We start from the raw sequence: 27227 nt of genomic DNA on the forward strand, positions 1-27227 counted from the left end.
TTCTAAATCAAGTTGTGGGAAAGATCTAAAATTCATCCCGAATTAAAATTTGACCATATTCTGAATTCAAGTATCCTATTGAGCGGATAAGAAAAAAAATCATCTTTTATTAAAATTTGGGCATATCCCAAATTTTATCTTAAATCCAAATCAAATTAAATTGGACAAAGCTAAAATATTTTCATAAATTTGGCAATATTCCAAAATTTATCCCAAATTCAAGTTAAACTTATGTACTAAATTCATAGTTTGACTGACACATCGGTCAAATTCAATAACAAATATATTTGGATTTTGATTCCAACTTTATATTTTTCGAGATTTAGGGGCACTTGTTGAATGATAAATTTTAGACCAATCACAAGTTGCCACGTCATTTACTAAATTAATGATAAAATTTCAAATCATTAAATTTGGGCTCAATTAGGACTTGAATATGTCCTGAATTGGAGTTGAAGACAAATTTCGATGACGCCATGTGGTTTTATCATGATAGTTGAATCAGATAAGATTAATTTGACCCAATTTGATATTATTATTTGGGTCAAAGTCCAACTAAGTAAAAAAAAATAGGCTGAATTTGACCCAAATGTCAAATCAGGCCTAAATTTGATTAATTGAGCCCAAAGGCCAACCCCATGGACTAACCAAGCCCAAGTCCAACTAAAGGCCAGACCTTGGATCAACCAAGCCCAAACTCACTTGTGAACTCTAGATAAGCTCTCCTCATTTGGAGGGGTGGACAATTCTATACTCGAGAGAGCTTATAGGGAAAGAAAACTCCTTGACTCCTGAAGTTGATCACACCTAAAGACTGAAGTCCTTTGAAGATACAAGCATTTTCTACACATTCAGAGAGTCCAGATAATTCATCAACAAGCAAGTATTCTTTCAAGACTCTACTCCTAGAAGACAGAAGACACTTGAAGACACAAAAAAGACTCTTCTAGGACTTCTACTTCAAGAACGTTCGGTGCTTTTCTTCTTCAAGTCAAGCATATTCATCAAACTGAGAGAGAATTAGAGGATCAAGTATTAGAGATCGAACCACATCACATCAAATCAACTTTAATATCAAACACCAACTCAAGTTCAACTCCATGAAACAAGTTTCTTCGGAAGCCTCGTGCGAACATTTTTTTTTTCTAACTGTTTTTTTGTTTCTAAATAAAAAAAAGGATAATTTTTGTTTATTTAATTAAGAAAAAACTACACACCAATTATGGCTCAACTGACTTACTTGAGCTTAAATTTAAAAATACTAAAAGAAGCTATAAACCTCTATTTATTTATTTATTATTATTTTTTGTAATATATATATATATATATCAAAATTACTAGGGAAAATTTGTTATTCAAATATATATATTTTTAATTATTATTGTTTTAAATTTTATTTTATAGATCCTTTTGGCCCTAGTCCACTTTATCGTGCTTGTCTTTATTGTAGAGGTTCGAAAATGTTAAATTGTGAGTATTTTTCTTTTAGTATATATATATATGTCGCCTCCTAATTTTGAATTTAATTTTTATTTGATCAATAAATTTTAAAATATTATGCTTTGAGTCATTAAATTTTAAGTTTGATTTCGATTTAGTCCCGAAGATTTAAAATATTATATTTTTATCATTGAAATTTGAATTTTGTTTCAATTTAGTATCGATTTTTCACTAAATATCCTCTTTCTTTTTTTTAGTATTAATGATATTAATTAATGAGAAATTTTCATAGATAGAAAAAAATGTCAAATTAATTACATAAATAGCAAAAAAAAAAAAAAACATCAATAGACATTTATAGATTTCTATCAACGTCTATGATTTAATATCAGTGATAGACTTGTATTAGTTTCTATCAAAGAATATTAAAATTTTCTATTTTGTGTAAATAGTTTCTCTTATTTATTTATTTATTTATTTAAAATTTTCTTAATTAATTTAAGACAAGTATGATTAATTAAGTTTCATTATTCTTCATCTCCATTAAAATTATTTTAAAGCTTCACTTCATTATTCAAAACCATTCAATAGACATTAACAATAAAAATTGAAAGTGTGTATTTAGTTAAAAATCAAAGTTAAAAACGTAAACAATGAAATCTAGGGCAAAAATGAAACAAAACTCAAAACTCAAATGTTAGAGGGAAAATTAAAACATTTTGAAAAGAGACTAAATTAAAATAAAATCAGAAAATTAATGGCCAAAAGGTAATTTTTTTCCCTCTTCTTTTCATTTCCATATTCTCTTCGTCATTACTTATTTTAGAATATTGTAACTCAAATAACGGAATGCGAATTTGTTTGATTATTATTTATTCTCTTGCTTTTATTTTGAATATTCATTTTTCTGATAATTTTTTTTATCGTCTTTTGTCCTCTACATGGATAAGATAGTATTTGAAAAATATTGTGGTCATTAAATTTTTAAATTTTCAAATCATCTCTTGAACTTATGAAATTATTATGAACATCTCTTGGTATAATTAGTTTTAAAGAGTAATTAAAGAAATATTTTTAAGTTCAAAATTTTGTATAATTTGTTGGCAATATTATACTGGTAGTGTACATGCAAATTAATTATGGCCCAATGGCCCATGGGAAAAGATTGGGCTAGAAACAAAAAAGGGCTTCAGGCCCATTTTTGACAATTTTTTTTAATTTTAAATTTCTATTATTAATAATAATAATTATTATTAAGATATAGGCACATGGGCGGAGATGACTCATCTCTATCTCAATTTAGCTTACGTGGAGGTTTCTTCTTTCGTTCTTTCTCCCATTTCCTTTACAAAGGGTAATATATAACAAAGTTGAAGGGTAAATTTGTAATAAGTTGGTTTATTTTTGCAATTTTCGTAGAAAATTCAAATTGGAACATGAAAGCGAAACAAGCAGTCCCTCCCTTTTATTACAAAACCATCTCTCCTCTCACCCATTTCTGAAACTCATCAGATTTCGCCATTTTCACCCTAGCAAGAAGAAGAAGAAGAAGAAGAAGAAGACCAATCAATGGCGATGCCCCATCTTGGTTGGTGTTATACAGCCATCGGTCCCCCTTTTTTTTTCTCCATTTCTCCATCACTTCCTCTTTCGTCTCCATCAATCTCTCCCATTTCTTCTTCTTCAACCGCCGCTCATTCACTCGGTAGGTACATTAATTACATTAATTACACATTGCAATCTAATTTCGTTTTCTATATTCTATCTTCCGCACCAAGAAACATCCCATTCTCAAACCCCTAATCCTTCTTTTCCCCTAATTTGAAATTTCTGACATAAATTCGTTTGTTCTATTCTCCGAATTGCTCATTAACGTCTCATTTAAATTTTGAGGTGAAGAACATCATCGACATCACAATCGTTAGATGGAAGCTCGTACGAAAATGGCAGTGGCTGTAGCTGTATTTTGCTCTTCCCTGCTTATCGCCGCTTTGTTTTCATTGCTCTGGTTGTGGATTCACCGGAAAAGGAGAAACGCTGGTAAAAGCAAAGGCAAAGGTAACCCTAGAATCTGAAATCTGTGTTAAGATCATTCATTCAAATGGATTATTTAGAAATATCTGAAAAAGAGTGTGTGTGTGTGTGTGTGAATCATAAGATGCGAAGAAGGGGATTGGATTAACTCCATTTGTGATTGGGGAGAAGGGACGTTTGTCATTGATTGATTTCAAAGTACTGGAGAAAGCTACTGGGAATTTTGAGGAGGGCAATGTATTGGGTGAAGGTGGATTTGGGAGAGTTTATAAGGCTTTGTTGGATGATAATTTGGTTGTGGCTGTGAAGAAGATTGATTGCAGTGGCTCCCAAGCTGACAGAGAATTTGAGGTGATGCCTTTCTCGTTGGGTTTAATTATAAAATATGCCCTCAAACTTTGTCATTTGTTTAAAAAATATACCTATGCTTCTCTCACAAGTATTTCAAAAATATGTTTAGGAGAACTGAGATATAAAATGATGTGATAGTCACCTAAAAAAAATTAAATCATTATATTGTCATCGCCACGTAATTTTAAATCTCGATTTTTGTTCAGTTTTAGAGTATCTATATTTTAAAAGTAGTTTTAAAACGTCTATAAAAGTTGAAGAATGATATTACAATTTTTGAAAGTATAGAGATATTTTCGAAATAAAAGACAAAGTTGAAGGTATTTGAGTTTGATATGCAATTCATTTGTTTTTTTAACTATCCAAATCCTAAACCTCAACTGTTCAACTAAAATTTAGCCAAAAAAAAGTGTCAAATTACAAGTTTTCGTAATCTGATCTTTAAGGTATGTCTATTTGACACTTTAACTTTAAAAGGGACTAATAAGCATTTCAACTTGAACTTTTAATTTTATATTCTTTTTTTATTATGTTTAATAAGTCTTTGATTAACAAGACACATCTACTAAAGATAAAATTGAAAGCTACAAGCCTATTAACATAAAATTCAATTTTGTATTGAAATAAAATTTTTAAAATTTTGAAATACCTTGAAATCTAATCAACACAAAATTAATGGGCTTAATAGACACAAATTCGATAGTTCAATGATCTATTAGATACGTTTTAAAAGTTCATAGACTAAATAGAGGGAAGAAACTGAACCAATTGATTTTTTATTTTTGAATTTTGAAAATTAGGTTTGCTTTCTTATAATTTCTTTACTATAATTTTAACATTTTTTAACTAAACATTTGAATTCTTAACAAATTACAAAAACAAAACAAAATTTAAGTTTGGTTTCTTTTTAATCTTATTTTTCAAAAACCAAAGAATTATCAGGACTAGAAAAAAACATTATAAGTATTTAAGAATTTAGATAATTATTGTTATTATTATTATCGTTGTTCTTTTTTTTGTTTTAAAAAAAATTGAATTGGAATATTTGATTTTATTTTTGATGCAGAACGAAGTTAATATATTGAGCAGTATTCATCATCCGAATATTATTTGCCAATTGGGATGTAGCAGTGAGGGAGACACAAAGTTGATTGTTTATGAGCTCATGGAGAATGGATCTCTAGAAACTCAACTGCATGGTAATTCTTTTCTTATTTTCAAATTTAATTTAATTCTTCTTTGAGTTTTGTATCTAATTGTTTCCTTAGTATCTAATAAGGAAATGATATTTTAGGTCTCGTTTGGTAATCACTTAGTTTTTAATTTTTGTTTCTGAAAATTAAGCCTATACCATCTACATTTCTTACAATAATTTACATCTTTATTAAGTACAATGGTTCAATTCTTAGCCAAATTTCAAAGACAAAAACAACTTTTAGTTCTCAAATTTTGGCTTGGTTTTTTAAACCATCGGTAAAAAAGAGATAACAAAAGAAGAAATTTGGAGATAGAAGTAGTATCCATAGACTTAATTTTTAAAAATAAAAATAAAAAACAAAATGGTTACCAAAAGGACCTTAGTTATATGCTTAATAGATTCCTAACTTTAACCTAAATCAACATCATCCTTATATATTATATCGAAAATATTATTTAAGCATTTTATTAAAAATATATGTATTTTTTTTTAATGAAAAGAACAAATAAAAAATGCATTAATTGTTATTATTAATCTTTTTTTAAAAAAAAAAAATCGTTCCAAATCTATTTTTTACTTGCCTAAAAAAGTATGTTTTTACCCATTTGAAACTAGAGGTTGGCAACTCGGCATGTGGTATGTGATGCATTTTTACCGTTGCAAAGAGCGTGCATTACTTAGTCTCAATTTTAGCATCAACTGAAATAATAAATAAAATATCAGGACTAAAATATATGATTCAATCCTTTATTTATTTATCTTATTTTTAATTTTTGTAAGTTGAAAATTGATGGCGCAGGGCCCTCCTCTCGTGGTTCGGCCTTAAGTTGGCACATGCGGATGAAGACTGCTCTCGATGTTGCAAGGCATGTCCCTTGCTTCCCTTTTATTAACAACTTCTAATTTTAATTATTTTAAAAAATGTTTGGATTTATTTGATAACGATTTTATATATTTAACATGCAATTCTTGGAAGCATCTCTTTCTCTTCATCTATTACCAAGAAATTCTTCAAATTTAAATTATGTATAAAATAATGCAAGGCTAAGGAACGTTATGAATGAGCAGAGGATTAGAATACCTTCATGAGCATTGCAAGCCTTCAGTTATTCATAGAGATTTGAAGACTTCCAACATCCTTCTCGATTCCAACTTCAACGCTAAGGTACTTCCTCTTCCTATTTTTGTTCTTTCTAGACTTCACATTATCATCCCTTTTATAATTTTTTTTTTTTTTTTTGAGCATTTGGCACATTGAGTCACTTATTATAGTTCGTAAAAATTAATTTAAAATTTATTGAAAATACATGGAATAAAATTGAATAAACTTCAAAATATAAACACGAAAATGGTATTTTCACCTTATTATTATTGTTAAGTTACAAGTTTAGTTTATGAACTTCTAGCTTTGTGTCTATTTTGTCAATTTTCAATTTTGTATTCAACATCTTGGACGTAAGTTTTTTTTTTTTTTTTTTAAGTTTAGGCCATTAGACAATTTTAAATACCATAGGGATCTACAAACACAAAATATGAAAGTTGAGAAACATATTGGACGTAAGTTTAATAACTTATTAGACAGACTAATATAATTTAAGTCTTATTTGGTAATCATTTATTTTTTTTGTTTTTCTTAATTTTTATTAAAATTAAGTCCATTGGTTTCTATTTTTTGTTCTCTACATTTTAGGAGTATTTTCGAAATCAAATACAAAATTTAAAAACTTAAAAAAAAGTAGATGATTCAAATGAAAAATAAAAAATCAAATAATTATCAAACAAATCTTAAAACTTATTAGGAAAGAAGGGTCTGATTCAATACAAGGGCGTAGGATTAATAATGGCACCCCGGATGGGGGTTGCCCGTAGAAATTTTATGATATTAAATTTTGATGATTAAATGATATACTCTTGTGGGGGCGTGTGTTAGTACTTAGTATTAAAGGCCATCTGTTTCATAAATGCATGTCTAATTTCAATACATTTATCATGGCTCTTGTACTCTTAAAAATGAACCTTACTGTTTTCTTATTTTATCTCATTATTTTTACTCGTTCCGATTCAGCCCAACTTAATTCATCCGGTTCGTTCAGTTTGACTTATAAACTTATTTGAGTTATGTTTGGTTTAATTCATACATATAGTGATTTTTTCTCCTATAAATTAACATTGCATTTATGAGTTTTTTCCTGAAAATTTGTGTTGAGATCTTACTGATAGGATCACACATTTTAGAAATGCTAGGACTAAAAATGAATATGGTTGATCAAAATAAAAATAATTAATTTTGAAAGTACATTTATCAAAATAAATTTTAATTCAATTTTAAATTTTGGCCAGATAATGTTAGATATGGTTGTAAATATTGCGAGTTAATTATTTAACTAAAAGTTTTATTAATTTTCAAATTCTTACTTACCATATATGAGCGTAAACATTTATATATATATATATATATATAAACATGTATAAACTTATGTATCAAAAAAATATTGTTTTATTTTTAATCGAAGGAAGTTTTTCGTTAAAAAAATGAAAAATGTTTGAAAGTTTAAGAAATAAAGAGAAATAGATAAAATAAAAGTAAGACAGACTTATAATAGAATAGTATTTTCTTTTGGTTTTAAAAACACTTCTTTGAATTTGGTGAAGCTAACAATTTAATTTCCAAACTTTAGTTTGGTTATGATTTAATTCATATACTTTCAAAAATATAATAATTTAGACCCTAAACTTTAATAAGTTATAATTTAGTCCTTCATAGTTTACAATTTATAAGGATTTGGTCCATATTGTGAAATTTTTATCAAACTTAAATGTCAATTTTCTTCTGACTTTGTCTTCATAGTTTATAAGTAAATTTAATTTTCAGATAGTTTATGAATCTAACACACGTAAAAGATCACATAACATGATACTAATAACTTTTACAATAGGAACTAAATTGTTACAAATTGTAAAGTAGTGGAACTAGAACCTTAGTTATTAGAGTATAGGGATCAAAAGTGTATTCTAACCTAGTTTTTATTTATTATTTATATGGGTTTTTTTCCCCTAAGGATGTATAATGAATGTTTTATTAGCAGGAAGATTAACAGAAAAAAGTGATGTGTATACATTTGGAATTGTGGTACTGGAGCTTCTGCTAGGAACAAGGCCAATGGAGAAACTGCCAACACCACAATCCCAATCTTTCATCACATGGGTAAACCCTTTAAAAGCTTCAACACCTATACCTAACTCAATTTAGTGAATTCATTACATTTTTTCCCTATTATTTTTGTTTAAAGTTTAATGTTTAATCTCTCTCTCTCCCTATCTATATATATATATATATATATATATATAATCAATATAAATTATATAGCAAAATAATAATGGATATAATGGAAATGACAATGCAGGCAATGCCTCAACTCACAGACAGATCAAAGTTACCAAACATAGTAGATCCTGTTATTAGAAATACTATGGATCTCAAGCACTTATATCAGGTTCGTTTCTTTCATTTTTGGAGTGTTGTTTCTTAGCTTAATTTAATTTGTCTAAATTTAATCGCTAAACTTAGTATGATATTGATGTTTATTATTTAGTTAAATTTTACAAATTGACCCTTAACTCACCTAAATATTAATCGAGCCAATTAACGAAGCCAACAAAATTAAAATTATAGGGATCAAATTGAAAGTAGATTGAAATATATGATATGGGTGTGGTTATTACATTACCGTTGTCCATTAGGTTGCTGCAATGGCTGTTTTGTGTGTACAAGGAAAACCAAGCTACAGACCTTTAATTAAAGATGTTCTACACTCGCTGGTTCCCCTTGTTCCCATGGACCTTGGAGGTACCCTAAGATTTAACCCACACCAATGATCACCACTTTTTTTTTTGTTCATTTTTTTTCAATTTATGTAAAAAGATATGGACTTTTTGAGGTCATTTCACTTGATAATTATTCTGTATTTGAGATTTTCTTAAATGCAGTATCAATGAATTAAATAAAAATACAAAGAATCAAATTGATAGTCTCTTGTTTTAATCTATTCATCTTCCTCTATTTTTCTTGACTTTGGTATAATCTTTGGAGAAAATAATTTTATTTAAGTGACCGGCTGATCTTTAATGAAATAAAATAAAAATAAAAATACTATCATTAACAAGTCTTCAACCTTAGTTTGTACGATTATATATTAATTGATTCTCAAGAAATGTGAAGTTCTTGATCTAAAAAGAAATTTGATGTAAACAATGCATAACATTGTAACATCTCGAATCTTAGGAAGATTTAAGTTAATTATCTAAAATTATTAAGTTTAAATTTTCCTTTTATTTGAAAAATTTAGATTAAATTGAAATAATTGAAAAACTTTTATTGGTTAAATTGATTAGATATTCGAGCCGATTATCTTGAAAATATTGAATTTTGCTTCCTTTTATTTTGGATTTTAAGGCCAACTTAAAAATAATAATAAAATTAAAAGAGATAATTAATTTCATGTGATTTTGAATTGATTTAAATATTTGGAAAATTTTAATTTGTATCAAATTGATGATCTACCCTTTAATTTTGGTTTTTGAAGCCTAAATTAAGATAATTTGAAAAGTTAATTGATTTATAAATTTAATAGAATCTTTAGAGATTTTGGAGATGTTGTGATAAAATATTTTATTTATCTTTCAAAATTGGAAAAGATTTTTTTTTTCGAAATCAAATGAGAGTGAAAAGAGGTAAAAAATTAGGGAGAAAGCAATTTGGTTTTTCAGTGGCAGCTAACACAAAATTGTCGATTGCTGGAGTTTGAATCATTGGATCATGCTCAAATTTGGTCAATCTGTTTGAGACATATAGAGTTTCATTTTGAACGGTTGGATCGTTGTTTGAAGCTCTAGTTTGTTCGTAATCGCTGCTGAATTAAATCTTTAAAACTAGAAATTCCCCTTCTCTCTCACTCTCGCAAACCCGTCCAACAGCAACACCCACTGCCTATCTATGGTAGCCACGAGCCGACGCGCCATCAGTCGCCACTGTCTGATCTTTGCCGGAATCTTGAGAAAAATCTTGGATTCCAGATTTGGAAGTTTTGAGGCATTGACCATCAAGTTAGAGACTATTTTTTTCGTTTTGTAGAAAATTGGTAAAGATAGGTAAGTTTTTGGTAAGTTGTTGGTTGGTTGTTCTTTTGGATTGAGAGTAATAGTGGAAAATTTAAGTTGTTGATTTTGGATTTAATTTTGATCAGATTGGCTAATTGAATCAAGTTTTAGAATTTATCTTGGACCAAGTCACAACTTTGGGTTGATTCAAGTTCTCCAAAGGTTTTAAGGAATTATTTGCGTGGACTTTTGTGACCAAGTTGAGGCAAGGCGACCTAGATTAGACCTATGAAGTAACTTGGTTGACTCTGGAGCATGATTTTGTTTGATATTATGTTTTGCTAGTTGAATGGTGGTTACAAGTATTATGAGCATGTTAAAATTTCTAATCACTACTGATATTATGTATGTGATGCATGAATAGACTAATAGAGCGATTTATTGTCTCGCCTTAACGCATGTTATTATTATGTCTGACGGCGTGCCTACGGACCGCTAGACATGCGTGAACCGACAAGTTTACGTTCATGTTATTATCCTGTTTGACGGTGTGCCTACGGACCGCTAGACATGCGTGATCCGACAGGTTTACGTTCATGTTATTATCATGTTTGGCGGTGTGCCTACGGGCCGCTAGACATGCATGAGTCGATGGGTTCAGGTTCATGTTATTATCATGTTTGACGGTGTACCTACGAGCCGCTAGACATGGTTCATGTTCATGTTATTATCATGTTTGACAGTGTGCTTATTGGCCGCTAGACATGCATTTCAAGGCAAGATAATACGTCTTTTGGTTTTCCTTTCATTATAAAAAAATCGATGCAACTGTATGAGCCACGGGCTATTTTTCTTTGCTCGTGGATGCATAGCCTGATCTCGATAATGGAATCACTTACTAAGTATTTTATACTCAACCTTTCTTAATTTATGTTTTTCAGGTAGTGATAGGAATGGATCGGTAGGTGACGAGAGGGACTTGTGATCATGCCATATGGGACATGTAAATCGCTTCCGCTCAATTTACGTTTTCAAGCTATTTAAAAGTTTTGATTTGAAACTCAATGTTAGTCAAAATTTTATTTGTTCAAGTTATTTTTTTTTCTTCATTATTTTAGGGGCCCCGGACAAATGCTTTACTTATTTGTTATTTATTTTGGAAAACTATGTTTATTATTTTAATGAAATTTATTTTTCTTAATGGTCAAAATATTTTGAATGTAAATGTGTAATTATGAGTAACAACCTTTATCAAAGTACTAAAAAAGGCCGGATCATTACAAACGTAATAAGGGAAAATACCTAAAAATTATAATTTGTCACTAGATCTAAAATACGTTCGAAATTGGACCAACAAAATGTAAGCAAATCGGAGCTGAAGAGAGATTAGGAGGAATATTGGGAGTGTTAAGGGACTTCCTAGAGTTGGGATTATGTGGAGTTTGGTGGATGCAATTGAGATTAGGATCTTCTAAAATTGCACTAAACGTACCAAGAGATTGAACTCAGAGTAGAAAGAAAATTGGATCGAATAAGTGAGTTTTAGTCATCTTTTTATATACAACGGGAAGATTATAGACTGGAGAATTTAAGGTCGGTTTGATAGAGAATTTAAAAGCAAAAACTTGAAATCAGATATGTGTGTTTGGCAATAGAATTCAGAAATTGGATTCTAATTTAAATAATTGTAAAATTATTATTAATTTATTCACGATCATGTTTTATGTTAAAAAAAATTGTAAAACTATTATTTTGTAATATTATATCATTTACAGAAAAAATTAAAATTTTAATCTCTATAGTTTAGAACAAGTTAAAATTTAGGTCTTATGATTCATAACTAAAATATACGCCCTATGGTTTAATAAAAGTTTTATAATAAATAATCCCTGTAGTAGTGACTAATTAAGAGGATTTCACAAACCTTAGGTACTATATATAAAGTTATATCAAACAATAAGAACTAAATTCCAAAATTTAAAATGACTACCTTTATCCAAATCATAGAGACTAAACTTAGAATTTAACGTAATTTAATTTATAATACATTACATAATACATATTTTAATTTAAAAAGAAACTTAGATTTGGTTTAAAACATAATATAATATTTTTATAAATATTTTAATCTTTATTTAATATAATTTTGTATTTTAATTTTAAAATTCAAATTATAGATACAAAAAAAACATATATATTTCAGATTTTGCACTATTTAAATCACAAAATCCAAAAACAACTTTCAAAAATAAATTTTTTTGTTGTCTACCTAATATATATATATATAAATAACACTCTTCTTTATTTTCATCTTATAATTAAAATAAATAATGTCAACTACGTATTTTACTCTCTTTGATTTTTTTTGTTGTTTTTATTTCTTAGAAAGATATTCAAATTCAAATCCAAATCCAAATTAATTTTATAAAAAAAAACTAAATCAATCTATATATCATTTGGTTGAGAAAAAAAAAAAACTATATTATTTCTTTTTAAAAGATCAAATTAATAAAAACAAAATTGACAGATTAAATAATTTCAAATTTATTTCTATTATTCACTATAAAATGGAAATCGAAATCCAAGTCTAAATCGTAATTCCATCTTATTAAACCAGAGATAAATTCATCCTATAAAGCCTACTCCCTCCTCTCGCCAAATCAAACGAACCAAATTGTTCTCTTCCCTTTCTATCGAAGCATTCATTGTTTGTTTTAAACTCCATGGAAATTCCCTCAAAGCAAGTTCTTCTCCCTTCTCGAGATGGTTCCGAGAAGATAGCCATACCTATCAAACCTCCACATAAACGACGTCTAAACAAGGGCAATCTTAGGTTTCTACGCACTGTCAAGTTCACTCGTACGGTAAATGAACATTTATTCTACGCTGGAACCTCATCCTTTGGCCCCTCGCCAACGCCAAGTTCTCTACCTCTACCAACTTTCTTAACCAAGACTAGTAATTTTAGATCAACTACAGATGGAAGTACTCGAAACTCAAGGATGCAAATGTAAATTTCATCCTTCGGCATCGTTCTCTACCTCAACTAATCTATTTAGATGAATTATAGATGGAAGAAATCAGAATTTAAGGACACGAATGTAGTACTTATAGAATGTATAGAATAGTGTACAGGGTCAAAATTATAGTTAGGAGTATTCTATAGAATTAGTATATGAGGGTTTCTCAGAAAGGTTTTTTTCTCTTTCAGAACCACCCATGAGGGTGTAGCTGTATATGATTGTGTAATGTATATTTTAAGTCTCTACACTGTAAATGATTATGATTATGAATGAAATTATGTAATGTATATTATGATTATGTAATGATTATATTAGATGGAACTTCTTGATTATCTTAAACTGTAAATGAAATTCGAATTATGCATGTAAAAGTATATTTTGGCTACACTTTTATGAATTGGCTCCACCTAAACTAAACCGATCTAACAGATTAAAAGAATATAAAGCTAAATACTAAAATGATTATATATATGCTAAGAAGTGAAAATTTGTTCCACTTGTTCCCATGGAGCTTGGAGATATCCTAATATTCAACCCACAACATGATTCCAATCACTTGATAATTTTCTCTTGTTTAAGATTTCTTAAAATCCAGTTATTAATGTAAATTAGACAAAAATACAAGAATAAAATAGATAGTCAATTCTTTTATTTCTTTGTCTTCCTCTATGTTTCTTGGTAAAATTTTTGAAGATGATTTTATTTTAAGTGACTTTGAACCGAATCCGAATGAGAAATTTTAAAAACCATACATCACTAACAAGTCTTCAACCTTAGTTTGTACAATTATATATTAATTGTAATTTGTTCTCAGGAAACGTGAAGTTCTTAATCTCAAACAAATTCAACATAAACAATGAATGCATCTAACGTAGGAAGCAAAAATACCTAAACATCATAAACTCGCATTAAATTTAAAATAAATTCAAAATTGGACCATCAAAATATAAGACAGATTGGAGCCTGAGAGAGATTAAAAAGAATTAAGTGAAAGGGTTTCTAAATCTTCTCATCCTCAAATTTAAAATCCCATACATAGGGATTTCAGCTAGAGATTTACTTCTCCGTTTCCTTTAATACAATCCTCAACTTCCTTCACACCTAAGCTCTACATACAGTCTAAAATGCAATTAAAAAACACTAATTTGATCAGATTGTCAATAAAGTTGGTATAGGGAGAGCACTTGGCAGAAGCAAGGCAATGTACACTGACGTGCCAACATCAAATAGTTCAATGAAATTTGAGTAAATGAGTTCAATTTCGATACTATCAGCCAATTCAAAACTCGAGAGCAAAGAATCCATCAAATCAATGGAATCTAAATCCTCTAGATATTATTGGTCGTCAATTACAGAGATACCACGAGTCTCTGCCTAGAGTAGTTTGGTAAATCCAATTTAGATAAAGGAGGGATTTCTATGCTGGAACCTTGCCCTTTGGCATCTCGCCACTGCCAAGTTCTCTACGTCTACCGACTTTCTTAACAATGACTAGTCTATTTAGATCAACTATAGATGGAAGTACTCAGAAGTGTAGAACAGTTGTTTGGGTTAAGTTGAAGTTATACCCCTTTAGTACTTTATAGAGGGGTATCTAGAAAAGATTTTTCTCTTTCAGAACCACCAACAAGGTTGTGGCTGAATATGATGTAATGTACAACCTAAGTCAATACTAGGATAAGCTAGTTGAAACTTCTTGATTATCTTCCACTGAAAATGAAGGTCAATTATGGATGTAAGGCCACACAATTTTATGAATTGGCTCGACCTGAACCAACCAGATTTTACAGAATAATTAAACGAATAAAAGCTAAATCCCAGGAATGACTATATCAATTCTAAGAAGGGGAGAACAGAAAGACTAACGTAACAAATTGGCCACACAATTCAATCAATTTCATAAAGAAATGCCTATCGATCTCATCCAAATCCTTAGAGAACAGAAGCAGGTAAATGCCATAAAGGTTTGGAGAAACTGCTACACCACAGATATAACCATTGATAGTAAATTCTCTCTATTCCAAAGCACTTCAAACTTGAGTGTAACGATGACTAAACAAAAATATCAGATAAACTAAATTTCAGTTGCACAAATACAAAAATAGGTCCCTGCGAAAATTCAAGTTCTCAATCTTAACAAAATCAAGGTAAATGAACATTGAAGTTATTGATTCGAAAGCACCTTAGAACCCTAGCTTGGTGCGACGCCAGTGCCTGCGCTTTGCGTTGTATCTGTAATACGATCGAAAGTAGAACGTCAGAATGTAAGACTCAAAATGGATGCGAGAGAGAGAGAAAGCCAGATTCAAAAGAAAATATAAAGATGAAATAGCGTAGGCATAATACCTGATCGTGTTGTCCGTTCTCAGGCGGATCCAGTGCGGGATTGGCCTATTCTGCCTCATCTTCTTCGCGAGCTTCTTCTTGATTCTGAAAGTCTTGTGTGACGGCTGGAGATTGGAAGAGAGGAGAAAATCGTATTACAGATTCGCAGAAGTTCAATCGTCCATTAAAGAACAATGAATAGCATCAAGTTTACGGGGAAGAAAGTTCAGAGAGAAGGATAACAATACGTACCATTTTCGAGTTCCGGCGATCGACGGCGAGCTTGGAAGCAGACGGCGGGATAAAGAAAAACCCTATTAGTAGCGAACAACCTTTATACACTCCATTGTAAAGGGAAATCGAAACTTTGCCCGCGGGCGGCCCAATCGGATGTCGACTGTCGGTTAATGGGCTCCGGATTGGGCCGAACTCCACCAAAGTTATACCACGTTTACTAATCCATAATGAAAATCGGTGTAATCTTAATAGAATTCATTGATAAATTAATTGTAATGGACTATAATTACAAATGAGATGTTTGAGATAATAACTATCTTAAAACTATAATAATCACCTCATGCTACAGTACTTAGTATTTTAAAACTCTCAATTAGTTCTCATTTGCTACCGTATTTACTATTTGCTATGATTTTTATTATTCAACATTCATCATTTTTTTATTGTTTGTTATACTGTTTACTATTTTTTTTAAACTAAAATATTTTACATCCCAAACACATATTATTATAACCCAAACTAAAATAATCTACACCTCAAACACAAACTATTATAATCCAACTATAATAACTAGGACTATAATAATCAATTTCTTACCTCAAACGCCCATAAAGTAATTTGATTTAGACATAGAAATATTGTTGACAAGAGACTTTATAATTTAGTAAAATAATTTATAAGGTGAATAGTTCTAATAATTCATAAAAAATTGACAACATAACAATAACATCATAATTTAAATATTCCAACAAGCAGAATTTAAGATGTTTACCTAAGGTCCATAAATTATTAAAAATAAAGAAAATAATATAAACTAAAAAACTAAAACAAAAAAATAAAAATGAATCAAAATACGAAAACTAGACGCATATAAATAAAACAACAAACTTAAAAACAACAACAAAAAAAAAAAAGTAAATTAAAAGAACTTATCTGGTAGACTAGGAGAAGAAGTTGAAAAAGAAATTAAAAAACTGAACATTTATTGAAGTTGAAGTCTTATAAAAAAAGATCATAAACAATGTCCCTTCGGGGACATCCAATAAAATTAGAACGATATAGAGACGATTAGCATGGCCCTTGCGCAAGGATGACATGCACAAATCGAGAAATAGTCTAAATTTTCTTATGCATATAAATAAAACAACAAAATTAAAAACAATAAGAAAAGTAAATGCCAACAAGAGCGTAGCTCAACTCGTGGTTTGAGGTTCGATTCCCCCACCCCACACTTTAATTATATAATACCTTCCCTTTGCGTGTGACATTGATTTTTTGTAATACCCAAAAGGCCCCTCAACCAAATATTTAGCGTAACTAAATTTGTGTTGCCGATTTTTGTTAACCATAGATCCCGATTTTCTTGTAAATTATCTTCTCATATTGTTTTGGAATTAAGATAAAAGATGTATTTTCCCTTTTTTTCCAATTATCTAATATATATATATAGCCCAGTACCAAGCTCTGAAACTAATTCGATTCTCCATTCTTACGTACTTCACTGCATCTCCTTAGCCAATTATAATGTTTTGTTGATAACAACTACATGCAGTTGCATGTGGTTAAAATGTCGGCTTTTAGACTAGATTGTGATGATGTATTTGCTTGAGCAGAGATTTATCCCATATTGCATTGACAAGGGTGATTGGGTTTTTCTTCCCTATCATTTCTCTCTCATGATTTTCCCTATTTCTTTGAGCTCAAGTATAGTCGTGGACTAGATATTTCAATATTAAAGATTTCGGGAAAAAAAATGATCTTATAAAGAAGAATTACTTTTTTCTTTGCCAACCAATCTTACTTTATAATTATGAATTTCTTCAGCTTTATAAGTTGAATGAAATTTTTGTATTGGAAGAATTACACTGTAATTAACTTTCTTTTTTTCTTTGCCAACCAATCTTACTTATAATTATGGGCTTCTCCAACTTTAGAAGTTAAATGAGATATTTGTATTTGAACAAATACACTGTAATTAATTGTGTACTTGAAATTAACTTTCTTTTTTCTTTGCCAACAAATCTTATTTATAATTTGGGGTTTTTTTAGCTTTAGAAGTTGAATGAAATTTTTGTATTTGAAGAATTATACTGTAATTAGCTTTCTCTTTTCTTTGCCAACCAATCTTACTTAAATTATGGGTTTCTCCAATTTTAGAAGTTGAATGAGATTTTTGTATTTGAAGATTACATTGTAATTAATTTTCTTTTTTCTTTGTCATTACTTTATAATAATGAGTTTCTTCAGCTTTAGAAGTCAAATGTGATTTTTGTATTTAAAAAATTACAATGTAATTCATTTTTTTTTATCAAATACCTGAAGCATGATAGGTTTCATTTCAAACATGGAACCATCTAGTGTTGGATGCATAATTTCAGGTGAGAAATCATATAAGATAAGCGAAACATTTGAAGAAACTCTTTTACAATAGTACCTCTGAGTGGAAGCGGATCTTTCCAAAGACATTGTGACAGAATTATCACATTTATATTCAAACATACAGATATGCATCAAACTGTAAATTACCGGCATGCTTAATGATTAACAAACAAGAGAACAAGAAAACTTACCAGTTAAAGACTCTTTCTTCTCGGCAAATCTCGCTCTCTCTTTGAACGGACGCTCTCGCTCTCGCTGGAATGACAAGCTATCGTTCAGCAAAAATACGATTGTCTACCACGAACAGACTCCACACGAACAGACGAAGATGGGGATGGCACCACCAATTAGAATCCTTAGTATTCTCGAAGTAAGAATCCAAAGAGTGGGCTCTATTCGGATTTGGTAGAGGGGAGGAGGAATGAAGATCATATACAACGAGCAAGCAAGTGGGAGAAAGGCGAGTGTATCGTATAGACAAAATGCTTGATTGTTTAGGTAAAGTACACGATCGTGTAGGAAAAGGTCAGCGATCGTCTATACGATCGTTTAATAAATGCTCGGTGCTAAGCGATCGTTTAGTAAAATGTAAGTGATCGTTTAGAAAGAAGCGCGCTCATGTATGCGATCATGTAGTAAAAGCAAGCTATCGTATAGTTTCTGATTTTACTAAGCGATAGGCAGCACACTACTTTTGAGCAAATAACCGTGTTGATTGCAAAATGAAAACAATTTTCATTTTATTCTTCAGTTACGAAAACCGAATGGAACTTCCCATTAACGCACAGTTACAAAGAAAACAACGGCCAATTATCTCATAATTGTCCAATTAAAAAATAATAAATATAATCATATTATATTCATTAACCTATAGTTTAATATCATATATCAACCATAGTGTTTTCTCCTCCACTAAATATAAATCATATTTATATCCAATTTCCTCCAATCAATATATCTCCTACATAAAGTCAATCATATCATATATAATTAACCAGTTCGATCATATCATATATAATCGAAGTCCCTCTTGTCAATTTTAACATTTCAAACTGACCCAAAAACTGATTGTCAACTCGAATCCTTTAAGCTACCAAGGGGACCTTATGAACCTAGGCTCGAAGCTCCAACGGTACGTGAATAACTGACTAAACTCTTTAGCCATGAGATCCACCATCCGTTAACTGTCAGACATTCCACTAAAGATCGACAATTGAACTCTTCTTACCACAAATATATTTCTTTATTCATCGGATATAACCAATCAACAGTACGATAACCCTTCACAGATGCTCGTAAGTACAACTGAGCCAATTTACCATTTTGGCCCTATAGTTACATTTAACACCTTAAGTACCACTGATCCCTCTAATGAATAATACAACATAGTCCTACTATGTGCGGACACCTCTCGGGCAATGAGAAGATGTGTGGCGCCACATCGTTCAAGCCTCGGGATCAGCCCTTAAAGAGCAATCTATCTACTTACCCCTGTTTTTGGGAATGAGTGAATTCCATCTTGTGTAGCTGAGTTCCTAGCTCCCAAATCAAACAAATCCCCAAAGTGGTAGGTTTGAGTCAGAGACCTGGCCACTCGCACCCATGCAAATCAAAGGACCGCCCTCAAATACAAGAGTTCCCAACTCATTCAGGATTGAGATCGTGTTACCTATGATCATCCAATGTTCAAAGTCAAATAGTGAAGAAAATATCATATATTATACATCACAAGCGTTCGTACAAACTATGTTTACAAATTAAAGGACACAAGACTTTAGGGCATCATCCCCAATAATTTTCCACTTGTCTTAAAGCGAGTAGGGTGTACAAAAACTAGTACAAACAAAAAACCAGGGCACTAAGGCCCAGTACAATAAAATTCCCCACTTGCCCTAGTCTAATCGTGGGCGGTCCCGTAGACCCATGCTCTGAAGGTGACCCTCAAATACTGTAGCCGTGAGAGCCTTCACAAATGAGTCAGCAGTGTTGTGCTCCAAAGCGATCTTTGTGACAATCACGTCCCTTTGATGCACTGTCTCGCGGATCAGGTGAAACTTCCACTATGTGTTTGTCGCGCTTGTGACTCGTGGGCTCCTTGGAGTTCGCCACAGCACCACTATTGTCACAATAGAGGGTGATAGGCCTAGACATATCTGGAACGACTTTTAGCTCTGTCAGGAACTTCCTGAGCCAAACGGCCTGCTTATTAACCTGTCTCTTATACACATCTAGATGTGTATAAGAGACAGGTACGATGCCTGAGACAACGCTAGCACTTTGTTCTTACGATCTCGAAAGATCTATATACCCAGAACTGTTGGAATGGTACCAGCATGCAACGAAAGTGACAAGGATCGATAAACACTCTAATTGATTAATTTTGGCAGAAAAGAAAACACGCTCAAACAAAATTTACTGGGTTTCAAGACATACCTTTGAAGAACCTTTGAAATCTCGATTTGCAACTGCTAATTCCTCCAAATCTTTGTGCAGACCACCACAAGATCTTCCCTATTATTCTTTTGTTGCTCTAGATTGAGTTGTGGGACTCAAAATAAGCTGGAATCAAAGGGAACTTAGAGAATTCTCACTGCAATAACCCAATGAAGAACACCTTCTTCACATGAATTTTCAGCTAAAATTCTATCGGTTGCCATCCTTCAACTTCACTTCAATCGCTTCAATATATTGCAGACTATCATGCAAAGAGATTTGCTGCATGGGATGGAACTCATGCTTGGAGTAAATGAAGCTTGAAGATGGTGGGTTCTTTGTGAGCTAGTTGAAGATGAAGTTGGAAAAATCCAAAATTTCCCCCTTTTTTTTTATGTATTTTCTATTTCCAAAATCCAAAATTGATTTTAAAATCATATTTTATTTCTAAAATCAAAATTTATTAATTTTACAAATTAATTTCCTAATAAGATTAATAAATAATTATTTAAATAAATTAAATATTTCTAATTAATTTAATAATATTAAATTAATTTTACACAAATCCATCTTCATATATTTAAATCATATTTAAATATATATTCTCCAATTCTGTTTAATTCTAATTTGAACGTTTCAAATTAACTTATCACGTTACTCTAGAGTTAATCCATTTTCGAGCTAGTAGGGGGACCTCATGGACCTACAGATCATGGGCTCGAACGATTTGAGATTAATCGGCTAAACTTATTAGACCAATCTAGCCCCCATTCTTTAACTAATGGGTCACTTCACTAAAGCTCATAGTTGAACTCCTTTCACTCTAGATATATTATGTCCACTCGATATTACCATGATTAGTAAGTCAACTCTTCACAGGTTGTTTGTAATAACGGTTGGGTCGAATCTCTGTTTTACCCCCGAAATTACCTCTTGTTCCTTAAGTCCCCACTGATCCTCTAATGAATAATTGTTTTGTGATCCAATCAACAAAATCGAGTCCTTCTTGGGCTAATGAGGGTACGGTCCCTTGTTCAAGACCTGGAATCAGCACTTAAGGGAACAACCTCTCTATTATCTCTAAAAGCAGGTAAGAGTGAATTCCGTCTTACACCCTATGTCCCCAGCTATCTATCCAGTCTTACCCCTAAAATGGGAGGTTTATTGAGCCGACGTTGTTGAGCCAACCCTCACCTATGCAAATCTTGTTGGGATTGATGCCCTAAAGTCTTGTATCCTGTAGTTTGTAAACAGTTTGAGCCAACCCTCACCTATGCAAATATTTACTCCACATCTTGTATTTTTGCTCAGTTGCTTGTTTTAATTTGCTTTATCACAAACCAATAAACAATAAAATCTCTGGTTATTTGTATGTGACTCAAGCATGTATGTGTTGACATACAAGTGGATCATGTCATGAGTGATAACTAAAATGTTATGTAGTATATGGATATAGGAGGGAAATCTTATCCTGGTAACGCTACAGATGCGACCCTCTTTGTAGAATGGTCACAAGTGTTGTGACTTGTCACAGATGGTCTAATCCTGATCATTCGTGTTGGAGACATGCAAGCGAGGGCGTCCTATACAAAGAGTTTGTATAAGACCCGACCACGAAGTGTTAACGTCTCGTTATATAATACCGTTCATGACAGAGACTTCACTTCACTAGGATGACCATAGGTAACATGACCTCAATCCTGAGTGAGTTGAGAACTCCTGTCATTGAGGGCGGTTCTTTCATTTGTATGGGTGCGAGTGGCCAGGTCACCAATTCAAACCTACCATTTTGGGGATTCGTTTGATTTGGGAGCTGAGAACTCAGCTGCACAAGATGGAATTCACTTCTTCCCCGAGGGCAGGGTGATAATGGTCAGAAATGCACGTTAACATAGTGCTAAGTTCCTTAACAATGCTGACTTGCGTTGATAAAACATGTTAAATTGCGTCCAAAAAGCTCAAATTCATAATATTGCGGTCACATGCATTCATCGCATAGGAACAGTTGATTTTTGTATTTTTATGCAGAATATGCATTGACACAAGATGGAAATTGAAATCATAGGAAATCATTGGTCGAGCGCAGCATTACTGCAAGGCTTTGCAGTGATCGTGTTCGCAAACATTTACTTAAGAAAGATTGCCGCAACCTGGTCAACGAAACTTGATGGGCGCATCTGGGTGAAAGGCTAATTAATTGCGTTGGGACAGAAAGCTGATGACAGTGGAATCTGAATTAAGTTGACAGTTGTTAACGATAACAAGTACATTCGATGACATATATTCGGCGCATCAGTCAGGGAATTAATGTCGTTCCATCTGTGCAATCATGAGGGAGAAGTCGTCGTTCACCTGGATGTTCTGTAAATACTAAAGGCAACCTTCAGAAAAGGGGTTCGAAAATTCATACGTTCGGATCGCACGTCTTTGTTCATAGTTTTCCTTTCGTTTTAAGATGGAGCAAGAAAAAAGTAGTGAAGCCGAAGATCGGTCAGGGCAACTCGAGAGGAACCTTGAGGCGTAGAAGTTGGGTCGACCCTCGCGAGAGCGAGATTATCTTTTGAACACGAGTAGAAAGATGGTGTAAAAGCCTGGGAAGCAAGAGATTGCTACCAGGCTCTTTATTCTATTCTTGCATTGTTGTCTTGTACTTCATCTTCATATTTATACAATGGAAGTTCTTATTCTACATATGTTCACTCTCTTAGCACGCATGAGTAGCTAAATTAGTCGAATTGGTTTAGAAGAACTAAGCTAATATGACTTAGGATCTTGTATTTATGTGTGCTTTATTAATCCATTCGAGATACTCAAGAGGGTAGTCTAAGGACAGGATCTAGGCTTGGGAAGGTCAGGTCAGAATCTAGGCTCAGGAGAATTATATTAGAATTGCATAAATAAGAGATAGTGACTTAGAGATAAGCTCTGTTTGCCAACTTGCATCGCATGCATCCTAGAAATGGGAATGATGATATGTGGTCACCTTGTTTGTGTATCATCGCATAGACAAGAATTAGAGGTTTATGTGTAGGCCTTATAGACACCTTTGCACGTACATCGCATGCATTCTAGCCTTAGAAGCTGTGGCATTCACACCGAGAAGTGGCTTACTATTGTATGCATGTTGCATGATCGCAAAGCATGAACGCATTTTAGGAAGTGTTAGCCAAACCCTTTCTCAATCCGTTCATCGTATCTTCCGTTTATCAACTCTTTTCAAACTCCGTCGTATTTGTTTATTTTTTCCTTAACGCAATCAACAACAAATCAATCATTAATTGAGTTACCGGTTACTGCAAAATTTTCTAAAAATTACAACTGCAAACTGTTTTCACAAGTCCCTGAGTTCGACCCTGGATTTACAAGGAAACTCAGTGGAGTTTACACTTGGATTCCTCTGAGGAAACTTGGGTGCTCAACGCAATATCATCATCGCATATCATCCATAATTTCACTTCATAAAATCAAGAATCAAGTTTTTGGTGTCGTTGCCGAGGACTTCGACAAAATAAGCGGTAATTTTTCTAATTTCTTTGTAGATGCTCAATCTCTGGCGAATTACGACCCGAAGATTGAGAGGACGTTCAGACGAAGACTGAGAGACAACCGCCAACAACAAAACAGAACTCCAAGAATGGCGGAACAACCGGCAGAAAGGGCCGCGAATGCGAACAATATAATGGCTAACCCCATCCTTCTAGCGAATGATCGCAATAGACCCATTCGAGACTAGCGTCGCCCAAACTTTATGATTTCTCTCCAGGAATCATGAGGCCAACGTTAAATGGATCGTAGTTTGAAATGAAGCCGGTAATATTATAGATGATCCAAGCTGGTGGGCAGTTTGGAGGAAGGCGTGGTGAAGACCCGCACGCCCACCTCCGGAGCATCATAGGAATCTGCAACACTTTTGTGTTCCCGAATATCTCTACTAAAGAAGTTCGACTAACTCTGTTTCCATTTTCTTTGTGTGATCAGGCGAGGAAATGGGCATATTCTCTTAAATCGAAGAGATAACTTCGTGGGAACAAGTGGTGGAAAAGTTTATGAAGAAGTATTTCCCACAAACTGAGAATGCTAAGAGAAGGAAATTAATAAAAAAAAATTGAACAAGAAGATGACGAATCGCTCAGCGATGCTTGGGCGAGGTTTAAGCGGTTGGTAAGAGACTGTCCACATAATGGCTTACCAGACTGTCTACAGATGGAGATCTTCTATCAAGGACTGAATCCCTCTTCGTAGACCGTTGCCAATGTGGCAGCCACTGGNGATCTTCTATCAAGGACTGAATCCCTCTTCGTAGACCGTTGCCAATGTGGCAGCCACTGGTGGTCTGCTAGACAAAACATATGATGAGGCAAAGAGTATACTTGATCGCATTTCCAAAAATCACGAGGATTGGCGGGAAAACGATCAGAGATTAAGAATTAAAGATAATGATGTAAATAACGGGGTCATCGCATCCCTACAAAATCAAATGTCTGCGATGATAAGTTTGATATAAGGCATCGCAATTAAGAACATGGGGGCGAAGTAAGGGCAGGTCTACACAATTGCAAAAACGACCGCAAGTTGTGTCATTTGCGGAGACGTTCATTCGATGGAGTCCAGCAAATCCGCAGTCAGTGTGTTTCATAAAGAATAATCTCTATTCTGACACATATAACCCCGGGTGGAGAAACCACCCAAATTTTACGTGGAAAAATCAGCAACAAAACTTCCAACCTATGGTGCAAAAAGAAGGGCCACCCAGATTTTTCCCGCAAAATAATGGTCCAACGCATAGTCAAGTTAGCAGCTCGCAAACACCGCAATCTTCGTTCTTGGGGAGCCTGTTGAAGCAGTACATAGAGAAAAACGAAACTGTGCTTCAAAGTCAGGCTACGTCCATCCGTAACTTAGAGTTACAGTTGGGCCAGATTGGGAGTGAGCTGAAGAATAGATCGCAAGGAGCGTTGCCGAGATCAACTGAGCTACCTCGTAATACTGGGGGCACCGGGAAGGAACAATGATTAGCAGTTTCCGTGCTAAGCAACAAAATGACTACAGAAGTAAGGGAGAAACCCATCGCGACCAACTTGAATGCGGTAACAACCAAGGACCCGTTGACCTATAGTTCGGAAAAGCCAAGAAAATGAACCCTGAAGTTGCGTCCACCCTCAAGCCTCTAGATCTTGAGACAGAAGAAGTCTAACCACCAGCAACTCCGCAAAGATTGAAAAAGAAACAAAATGATGAAGACAAGATCGTAATAGTGGCCATAGCACAAAATGCTATGATCCCACAAAAAATGTGCGACCCAGGAACCTTCACAATACCATGTTCAATTGGAAGGGTCTATAGTGGCCAAGCACTATGTGATCTTGGTGCAAGTATAAACATAATGCCGCTATCAATCTTCAAACAATTAAATGTTGGCACACTCCGCCCCCCAAAGGAAAATCTCCTGCTCGCAGACAGATCTCGAATACATCCTGAAGGAGAGTTGAAAAATGCCACAATCTCAATTGATAAATTCATCTTGCCGGCAGACTTCCTCATTTTGGACTATAAAGTGGACGAAGATGCGCCCATCATATTGGGACGACCATTCCTTTCGACCGGTCGCGCTCAAATTGATGTACGCAAGGGAGAGATTGTAATGAACATTCATGGGGAAAAGCTCCGAATTAAGGCGGTAAAGATCCCAGAGGACAAAGAAAAGAGGGAAAAGCCACCGTGGACGTGAAAAACCCAACTTGGAAATAAGCGGTCCCTGAGTTAATATATGACTCAACCTCATAAAGGACGCAACTCTTTTGAACATCCTTTCTCTTGCATCATTACTTCATGAATATTTATCATACTCGTTATTACCTATTATCGTAATTACTTTGTTGTTATTAATCATCTATCTACATTGTTCTTATTAAAAAAAAAACATTTGTTTTATTTAAAAATTACTTGACCCTCTCTCTGTTTTTCTTGCAACGATCGAGGCGCAAGATTATGGAGGTGTTACATGAAGAAGAAACGTATCTCACTCCATCATCGCAATCCAAAGAAGAGAGTTTGCCGCAAAAATGGATGCATCAATACACACTGCGGGCGACAACGCAAATATGAGGGTTGTATTATTCCTTCACTTTATTTCAAATTTTGCGCTATCGCATCGTATTTTAGTTTTAAAATTTTTATCACCATATCCTCTTTGATTACTACAATCATTCGACATGGATAAATTTAGTGAGTTACCACATACTGTCTCTTTGCCAATGATGAAAAACATGCTTCTATTTCGTTCGTATATATTAGAGTCAACTTAACTTTAAGATAGTCACCTCATAAAATATTTCTAGAAGTTAGGGGTTTGCTAGCTTTCTTTCAAACTCTCTTTATGAAGCTTTCTAAGAACATCGTATGCCTTATCTCAATATTTTGGCAATGAGAACATTGCCATATTTTAAATTTGGGGGTGAGGTATTTATTTTCGACCTTGCTATTTTGAAAAAAAAAAAATTAGAATAATAACTCCACTGTTAACGCAATGGGAAACCCATGTTGATAAGAGTTAAGTTGTGAAAGGCACTTACCCGTAGTTGGATGTCCACATGACACACGTAGGGGAAAGCCAAAACGAAAGTAAGTCACCAGGATCAACGCATAAATAAATGACCGCAACTCCACTGCTAAGTAGGTATGAGTTTAGTTTGAGAAAGAGTGCATTGTTC

General features: G+C 32.9%; 2 protein-coding genes and 1 non-coding gene across 3 annotated transcripts; 2 read left to right on the forward strand and 1 right to left on the reverse strand.

Moving 5' to 3' along the window:
- Nucleotides 1-2871: 2871 nt before the first annotated feature.
- Nucleotides 2872-9051, forward strand: LOC120084917 (probable receptor-like protein kinase At1g80640). Its single transcript, XM_039040726.1, has 9 exons — nucleotides 2872-3498; nucleotides 3599-3825; nucleotides 4892-5024; nucleotides 5823-5889; nucleotides 6092-6188; nucleotides 7896-7917; nucleotides 8110-8228; nucleotides 8428-8517; nucleotides 8765-9051. Exons 1-9 carry the CDS (start codon nucleotides 3366-3368, stop codon nucleotides 8897-8899), a joined length of 1023 nt encoding a protein of 340 aa, XP_038896654.1. The 5' UTR covers nucleotides 2872-3365; the 3' UTR covers nucleotides 8900-9051.
- Nucleotides 9052-15107: 6056 nt separating this feature from the next.
- Nucleotides 15108-15865, reverse strand: LOC120085434 (60S ribosomal protein L39). The gene is made up of 3 exons (XM_039041396.1): nucleotides 15721-15865; nucleotides 15490-15593; nucleotides 15108-15375 (listed from the first exon to the last, which is right to left on the reverse strand). Exons 1-3 carry the CDS (start codon nucleotides 15721-15723, stop codon nucleotides 15327-15329), a joined length of 156 nt encoding a protein of 51 aa, XP_038897324.1. The 5' UTR covers nucleotides 15724-15865; the 3' UTR covers nucleotides 15108-15326.
- Nucleotides 15866-16728: 863 nt separating this feature from the next.
- On the forward strand, nucleotides 16729-16831 carry LOC120087442. The gene has a single exon (XR_005484581.1). It is a non-coding gene; the product is annotated as a U6 spliceosomal RNA (small nuclear RNA).
- Nucleotides 16832-27227: the final 10396 nt, after the last annotated feature.

The sequence above is a fragment of the Benincasa hispida genome, chromosome 9 (assembly GCF_009727055.1).
Source record: "Benincasa hispida cultivar B227 chromosome 9, ASM972705v1, whole genome shotgun sequence".
NCBI classification, from domain to species: domain Eukaryota; kingdom Viridiplantae; phylum Streptophyta; class Magnoliopsida; order Cucurbitales; family Cucurbitaceae; genus Benincasa; species Benincasa hispida.